We start from the raw sequence: 8,507 nt of genomic DNA, 5'->3' as shown, positions 1-8,507 counted from the left end.
CAATAAATTATCCCGCTTACATTACTCAAATGTTGTATGATGTAAAATAGCTTGTGATGTCCAGTAACAAAATAAAGAAGGGGCAACATATAAGTCATAACCAACAATAATTATTGACTGATCTTGAAAGCATCGCAATTTCATGTTGAATCTGTTGTATAAAGACCAATGAGCTGTCATCACTGATAGTTGTATTATTGTAATCTTAAAGTTGACATAGTTTTCTGCTTTGTAGCTCTGCTTATACTTATAATAATGACCTTATGACACACTGTATACCCACTAAGCTGTTCTTCAACCAATACTTTGAATGTTGGCTTTTTCCATTTCCATCGACTGTCTATCTTGTGTGTACCCTCTTTATTGCATCCTATAGACAGCACTGTTGAAACTTCTGTACACATGGAGTAGGTCATGACCCGCTTTACAGTGGGGGGAGGCTGTGAGGGTGTGTGTGAGATGAGCCCAGATAGGCTTTTGGAGATTTGTCACCTAGGCTCCCCAGCCTGCCTGCCTCACTCCTGTCTCATCAGGGAGGTCAGTGTGGTGATTAGAGTCCCAGAATGACCAGTGGCATTGACACTAATTCAGTCTAAGTCAAGTCTTTCTTAATCCAAACCTGGTCATTTATTTCAACCCAAACCCAGAACGTCCCCAATAAAGAGCATGAGGAATAAAACATTGTTTCCTGTGAAAAAAAAAAGTTGTAGGTCATTGATACTGATGAAGTGGCTATGTTACTTGTCGTTGTTTTTGGGCGCCTAAAGTGACCAGGATTCGAATCCCATTTTTTCCCTTACCCTACTTCGGGTTTATAATCCTGAGGGGCTCTCCAACCCCTTCCATTACCCTAACCTGAACAACCCCAATTAAGCCCTTGAGGGAGGAGGTGTTTTTATAGTTTATGGATCTGGTTGGAGAGTAAGTGATGATGGACTCTGGAACATTAGTTCTGTGCATCAATATGATCCTCAGCTGTTTTGACATTTGAGTGGCATGGTGTTGATTTGCTGTCTGCTCATCCAGAAATCACCATTTTAGTATTTATTGATACATTTATATAAATATTTCTTTACTGAATGACATTTATTCAGACATCTACAGTTTGTCATTATTTATTGATTGAACGATATATTGACATATCAGCATGATATTTTGAAATATGGCCCTTTTAATCCTCTTTAAGGTGAACATCTTGTAGGCCTACATGTTAACGAGTGCCTAGTTGAACAGCAAGGCACAAGACTGGCCAATCATTATCACACCCCTTGCAGTACATTTAGTACATTTAATGAAGATAAGAAAGGAAATCAAAATCAAGCAAAAAATATTGTTCTGTGACTGTGATCTTGGATTTGACTAAACTACTTGGTACTAAAAACATGAGGGTGTGTTTTATGTGTCGATAAAGTGATCGTCTTTACAGCTCTGTATGTATTACCATTACAGCTCAGACTTTTCAGAGTGTGATTGAGAAGGGACTTTGAAAGCTACATATGGACACCACTTAGTGTTCAGGCATACCAGTCTTTCAAGTGAGGCAGAATTGACTACGTCAAAACCTGTCTGACCACCAAATGTGCTGGGTTTCCAATACTCAGGAGAACATATTGGATTTCCCAAAAGGCCTTTTAAAGAAAATGGAGCTCCCATCTCCACCATACTTTCTCCAAATATGGCCCCGGGCCGAGTCTTCTCCAGCAGGAGACCAGGGTAAAACTCAAGAGCATCGATGTCCCCATAGAGCTCCTCCAGCTCATGTGCAATCTCAGCATTTCCTGTAAAACATATAATGTCACAGAAAGTCAAGAGAAGTTCATATGAAGGTGTTTTTTCATGCCATCTACAGTGTAATTCATCCTACACTGGTACACTGATTTCCTTAACTGACAGTAATGCTCTTAATTACATGAACAAAGCTACGAATAATCTAAAAACACTAATGAAGTTTAGGGCTGGCTTTACAGTCAGGTTACCTTATAATAATACACTTATAATATTTTTTTTTCATGTTTAACATTCATTTAATTGACATGTCTTAATACTTTGTGTCAAATGTAGTTTGAGTGGTCAAAACTGTTGCCAGCTAACAAAGCTGCACATTCCACTATTAGCATGATCCACTATTAGCATATGGAGCCCTTCACCGCCCTATGTGCTTCTGGCAAACACACCACAACCCAGGTTGATGTTGAAATCTTATTACATTGTGATATCTGACACATTCAGTTTACAGCCAATGCTATCTCAAACCACACATTCAGTTTAAAGTCAATGCTATCTCAAACCACACATTCAGTTAAAAGCCAATGCTATCTCAAACCAAACATTTCACTAATGAACTTGGCCTGGCTCTGCCCACCTAGTGCATTTAACCACATCTTTAATATTCGGCTGAAGCAGGTTTATTCAGTTCTACAGTCTGTCCTATGCACATCATTCACAGTCTGGATTGAAGTAGGCATCAAACAGGACATTGACATTGCAGCCAGTCCACTGATCCCCGTAAAAAGTTCCTAGATTCCTGCTGCTAATTCCCACCCAACCTTCCAATTTTTTACCACACGCTACTTACAATGCTTCACACACACCCACACCCACACACACACACACACACACAAACAAACGGTGTGTGAAGAACTGTTTTCTTCAGTGGAACTTTCCCATGAAATGGCAACAAAAAATTATTAAATATTTGGAGAAATTCCTTTTATCTTTTTGGCAACTGCCAACTGGCACAGTGCATCAGGGTCCTGTTCGTCCTAAAACTAATCCAATTTAAATTCACTGAGTTCAATGTTTTGTTTTTTTTAAGTTAAAGGTTTTTTCTTACCAGTTAACTCAAAGAATGATGCATATGGCTCCAGGTTAAAACGTTTGCGGTACTCGTTGAAGGGTTGCACACGGAGTTGTCTCGATTCCCGAATGACCCCCGCTGTCACCTTGATTATGACTGGGTGAATATTTTTACCACCACCTACCTGCAAGAAGAACAATCACTACTTTAGGGTTTATGCAAACAACTGCAATACAAAGACTATTCAAAGCCCTTATATAAAAACTATTCAAAGCCCTTAACCATAAAGACTATTCAACGACTATTCTATACTCTAAACAAGCTTTCACTCATCGGTTCAGTTCCTCATGCACTGACTGCACCAAATAGCCTACAGTTTGTTCCCAGGATAATTCCAAGTAAAAAAGCAAGAGTAATATTTCAATCTAATTCAAGTTGAATATTAGTTAGAAAAAGTGAGCTTCAGGTCTATCCTCGTTGGTGAATAGGTCTAAAGTCTTAACTTAACTTAAACCATATTTGCTGTATGAGTTTTTTGAGACGTCTATGTCATCATGATCAATGCTTTCCTGTCACTGTTTTATTCTGCCCTCTGGTGGACTTTTGTGCACTGCAGGTAGTAGTGGGCCTTTGAATGCTATTTGGTAGGGAAATCTTCCATTATCCATTAAGTACATGTATGGATTTGAGGCAGCCAAGCTCTACCCACTCACTTTATGTCTTTCCTCCCTAGTCTAGACTGTCTCTGCTGCACTTGCAGAAACCCTTGGCCTACACCTACTACCCACCACACTGTTATGCACTTATTCTACCCCATACTCTGTTCTAGCATTTACCTGCAATGTAAATCATTTGCCATCACCATAGTTTTCTGTTTCATTGCTCTACTTACCGTTGTTAGGTTACCTAGGATTTCATATATGATTTCATATAAGTATCAGGATAAGCATGCTAGCACACGCGGTAAATGTACACGACACATACAAACATAAAGATGGTATATGTATTATACGTACAATATTAATATTAATTAATTAATTAATATCAGTGGATACAATGAGGAGAGAGCATTTAAGTACTGTATAACTGCATAGTGTATATACAGTTGTAGGTACAATGGGTACCTGCCTCACACGGGCAACAGAATAATGTAGGTACCTTATCCTATCCTGACAACAGCACCAATAATATGTTGGTGATCTCACATGACTGGACAGGCATCAACCACTTAACACAACAGCAGATCAATTCAGTTGAACACATGGGAGAAATCAGTCTCATAAATCAATCTAATAAATCTAAATCAGTCTCATAAAATATATTACACTATTAATTTGGAACTTTGATTATTAATTAAATTAATAACTACAACCAAGTTATCTTAGTAGTTAGTGAAGGTTGTGAGTTATTAATAGCAAGTGAAGGTTGAAAGTCTTAGGAGGTCTGATTAGAAGAGGTTGGCAGCATTTATTCTTGTGTAACATTAAAGAGACCAGCGTGCATTTATTCACAAAATGATCAGAAATAAAACACACCATATTTAATCTAACTAAATGTATGTAAATAATGTCTAAAGGGAGTGTGTGTGTATGAAAGCGAGGGAGTGTGTGTGTATGTGGGTTTGCTGTGTGGGGACAACGACCGCTACGTGGTGAGAGAACGGAGCAAGGAGTCATGCTGGGACATGTGGTACACTATGGTACACTATCTCCTAATCTCTCATTCTCCCTCTCTATTGTAGTGCGTTATTTGTGCCCCTTGTCTGTTCCATGGAATATACCAACACCCTAACCATCAGACTAACTAACTACTAACGCCAGAGCTAAAATAGAAGTCTGTTATATTAAAGTATAACAGGTGTTTTCACATGAAATCCATCGGAACACACCACTCTTTCAGTTGGAGTTTCCACCCAGCGTCAACAGTCTTTAAGTTGGGGTTGATCCAACTAATCTTTCAATACATATGAGATGAACAAAGGACAAGCCTATGTGAAGCGTGTAGTTTGAGTCTTCTCCTCGCGTGTGTGGCTATGTTAAGGCCAATGTAATGGTAACCTGTGTGATTATCATGCCAAGTTAAAGGAATGGTTAGCAATGCAAGCAAGATCCTATGTCTTTGGCAAGCATAATATTAATAACCCTTGTATGATGTGGCAAACGCAACTACCAAATAATCATCAATATATATCCCAAGAGTCACTTTCAGTGAACACAATAAATCAATGCATGTACAATGGCAAAGGTCAAACAGTCTTGATTATGCTAAGGTAGCTGTAAATGCGAAGTTACCAGTCCTTGGGGAAAAGGGTTTCTGATGTTTTGATGAGCCAAACTGAAGAAAGTATGTAGATGAAGGGGGTTGTAGCTCTGATGACGTCTTTGCTGCGAAATGTAGAACAGAGGAACCAGTCACTCCTTTTTTTCAGCAGGCAGAGTTTGCGGGTCGTCTTCGGGATCACTAGCTTTGCTTGCTTCTGTCGTAGAGTTAGCTAGCAGGCTATCTGTTGTAGCTGCCCTCGCTTAACTAGCGTACTCTCGGCCATCAGGGTGTGCCTGGCTACCAAGGAATCTTAGGCAGTTGTTGCTGTGAGACAAAGAGCACCTGCTCGAGGGCCTGCTCTTCCGAGCGGGCTGAGAGAAGAGAGTGTTCTCTCTTGGAGCAGGCATGAGAATCACTCCCCTTTAGGCGAAATTCGCCGTTTTGAAAACAAAATAGGTGACATACGTGAATCGTGTAGATTCGATGAGTTTTTATTTTTTTGGGGGGGGGGAACTGTGAACTGCGAACACGCAGACCTGCCAACCTGCACGCATTTTGTGTACCCGCGACAGAGTTTTTGGACATCTTTTTCATATTCAGATGACATGTACTATTGTAAGCATGCACCTAGTGGTGGCGACGGCAAAGTGCTCAGTGTTGCCAGATTGTAAAGATAAATAATTATATCTAGCAACACTGGGAAAGCGGCTGATCAATGACAGTTCTGTCTACACTCAGAGCTCGCGCAAGAAGGTGGATCGAAGATATCCTTTCCAAAACGTGTAAAGACGTAATAACTAATTTGTGAAAGACCCAGAGAAACACTAATATCCGACGAGGCAAAATTCCGGACTCGAAAGGAGAACATGTCCGGGTAAAAGATGACGTCTGGTCACTGGCATTTCTGAGGTACAATGGGGAGTGGGGGAGTAATAATCAAGCACATAAATGTGACCGTAATGTTAGCATATAAAACGTTGTGTTCGGTAACTTAACGAGATGATTCATTTCAAGGGGTAGCCTATAACCTTCAGATACATTTGTATAAAAAAGTTAGCCGTAGTAGCAAGCATATGATGTGAGTAGCCTGGTTACGAGACGGCTACGGTGTGAATAACTGATGGAGTAGGCTAATTTAGCTGCAGTAACGTGAACTCAAATGCCAAGGAGACTCCCTGTTCTAACTTTGAATCGCTCTGTTGGGGCAAAGTGACCATTGCAATAGTCTTTGCTAATGTAGCAAATAATTCCTACTATTGCAGCCAGTCAACCTACAAGCCTTGCAGGTATAAAACAAATCATGACGTCAGATGACGATTTTCAGTCTTGTTACCATATACAAGACCCAATACAGAGCAACCCTGAGCACTGACATGATAAGCACTTTGGTGACAAGAAAGGTGAGCATGGCTGCAAAGTCACATGGAAGGCTTCAGTTGTGCTCTGCTCAAAAAGGCCAATATATATATATATATATATTTACATATACAGTACCAGTCAAAAGTTTTGACACAACTTCTCATTTTTAGAGAAGTTTTTTCATTACTTTTCTACATGGTAGATAACACTTTTTTTATTGCATCATTCTATATGTGTTCTTTCGTAGTATAAATGTATTCAGTATTAATCAACAATGTAGAAAATAATAAAAGTAAAGACAACATTTCTCAAAATAATTAAAGGTGTGTCAAAACTTTTGACTGGTACTGTATACACTGTAGCCTATATATTCTTGAGAAGTGCTTAATGATGCAAAATGTAAAGATCTCTTTTCATTTATGGAGTTCTTGTCAAGAAAATATGGTTGTATCGTTTTCTTCGCTGCTGATTTATTATGTTGAATAACTGGATGATATGGCTGTGAGTGGGGAATTGACCACATGCAAAGCACCTGCCAAACTGAACGCGAAGGGCCTTGCCAATAAAATGTATTGAAATCTGAGATACATAACATTGTATAGGCTGTCAATCATGATGAAAGAGTAGACCAGTTAAGTTACAGCATGTCCAACATCTCTTGTGGGGGTTATGCATTAAGCCATTTGTGGTGCCCTTACCACATTGTGCCTCATATACTGTAAATGTTAGACCCAGTGACAGGCTGGCATGAAATGGCTTGCATAATACTAATAAGGCCATAATCATTTTTGACTCATGGCTGAAGTTAAGTTTCTCCAGCTCTCTCCAGGTTGGAAAAACAGCATCTCAAAATGCATCCGATTGATGCTTTGAAATATGGAATATTTAAATTTTGCTTACGGAGGAGCATGCCCCCGGACCCCCCTAGAGGGGTAATGTCCTCCTCACCTTTTTGACCCCTGACCCGTTTTCATGCCTGTTGGAGAGTCGGAGGGAGAGAAGAGGGGCCGTAGGTACGTGATTTGAGGTCTTTGTCTACTAGGTCATGGGGCATAGTTCAAGTAACCTCAGGCTAACATCAGGAAACAATTAGTATGATTGAAGGAGAGGCTGACTGCTTATGTAGGTTCCGGATTAATCCACATGACAATTCATGATTAAAATCACACAATGGACGAATTCAAGGGGTACCAGCACAGTGTGCTCGTAAGGGTACTATTATAAGGGTAAGTAGAGTGTGCTTGTAAGATTACTATTATCAGGGAGAGTAGAGTGTGCTCTTAAAGGTACTACTATAAGGGTGAGAAAAGTGTAAAGATTTACAATTTGTTACAGAGAGTGAGACACTGAAGTGTCTTTGATAAACAAACATAGGGACATACATAAAGAAAGAGCAACAATAGAAAGGTAAATAGAGAGAGTAAGTGAGTGAAAGAGAGAGAGAAAGACAAAAAAAATTAAACAGAAGGAATAGAGTGTTAGTGAAAGAGAGAAAGATAAAGAAATTAAACAGATCCAGACATTAGATATTAAGATGGAGAGAAAGAGAGAAAGTAAAAAAGACAGACAGTTAGAGTGATTTAGTGACAGTGATTGAGTGAGAGTGATTGAGTGGTAGGGAGAGAGCAGGAGTGTGATGGAGTGAGAGTGATAGAGTGGTAGGGAAAGAGCAGGAGTGTGATTGAGTGATAGTGGTACAGTGATGGTGTGATAGAGAGATAGGGTGTTAGACTGATTGAAAGAGAGGGTGAAAAAAAGAAACATTCAACATAAAACAAGTTCAATGACAATTAATGCCTATGTGATGTTATTATTTAATAAAACATAATTTTGTTGTCCAAGCAAAACAGTTATATAATATAAAACGATTTTAAGGCAGTGCCACTTTTCATGTAATAGCCTACCACCTGTATTAGGGCACAGGGAACCGCACAAGAGCCTGAACGTGCCCAATGTTTTGAAGCCAGTTCTCAACACTGTATTCCTTTATGTATTTATTGACTTACTCCTGCACTCCAAGCACTTTTTAAATCACACTCTGGTTCGTTTTCCCCCTTGGTGCGATTCGTTAGGGCAGTTGTGAACATAG

At 39.5% G+C, this 8,507-nt stretch overlaps 1 protein-coding gene across 1 annotated transcript in view; it reads right to left on the bottom strand.

Moving 5' to 3' along the window:
* Window positions 1-1,443: 1,443 nt before the first annotated feature.
* Window positions 1,444-8,507, bottom strand: part of ptgs1 (prostaglandin-endoperoxide synthase 1) — a gene marked incomplete at both ends in the record, with an annotated part of 46,204 nt that continues 39,140 nt past the window's right edge. Inside the window, 2 exons of the mRNA XM_080839812.1 lie at window positions 1,444-1,778; window positions 2,834-2,981. Of these exons, the coding sequence (XP_080695938.1) occupies window positions 1,444-1,778; window positions 2,834-2,981 (483 nt within the window). The remainder of the gene's footprint in view (window positions 1,779-2,833; window positions 2,982-8,507) is intronic.

The sequence above is a fragment of the Sprattus sprattus genome, assembly GCF_963457725.1.
Source record: "Sprattus sprattus genome assembly, chromosome: 5".
NCBI classification, from domain to species: domain Eukaryota; kingdom Metazoa; phylum Chordata; class Actinopteri; order Clupeiformes; family Clupeidae; genus Sprattus; species Sprattus sprattus.
Note: the sequence above shows the minus strand (reverse complement) of the source record. Positions and strands in the feature narration are given on the sequence as shown.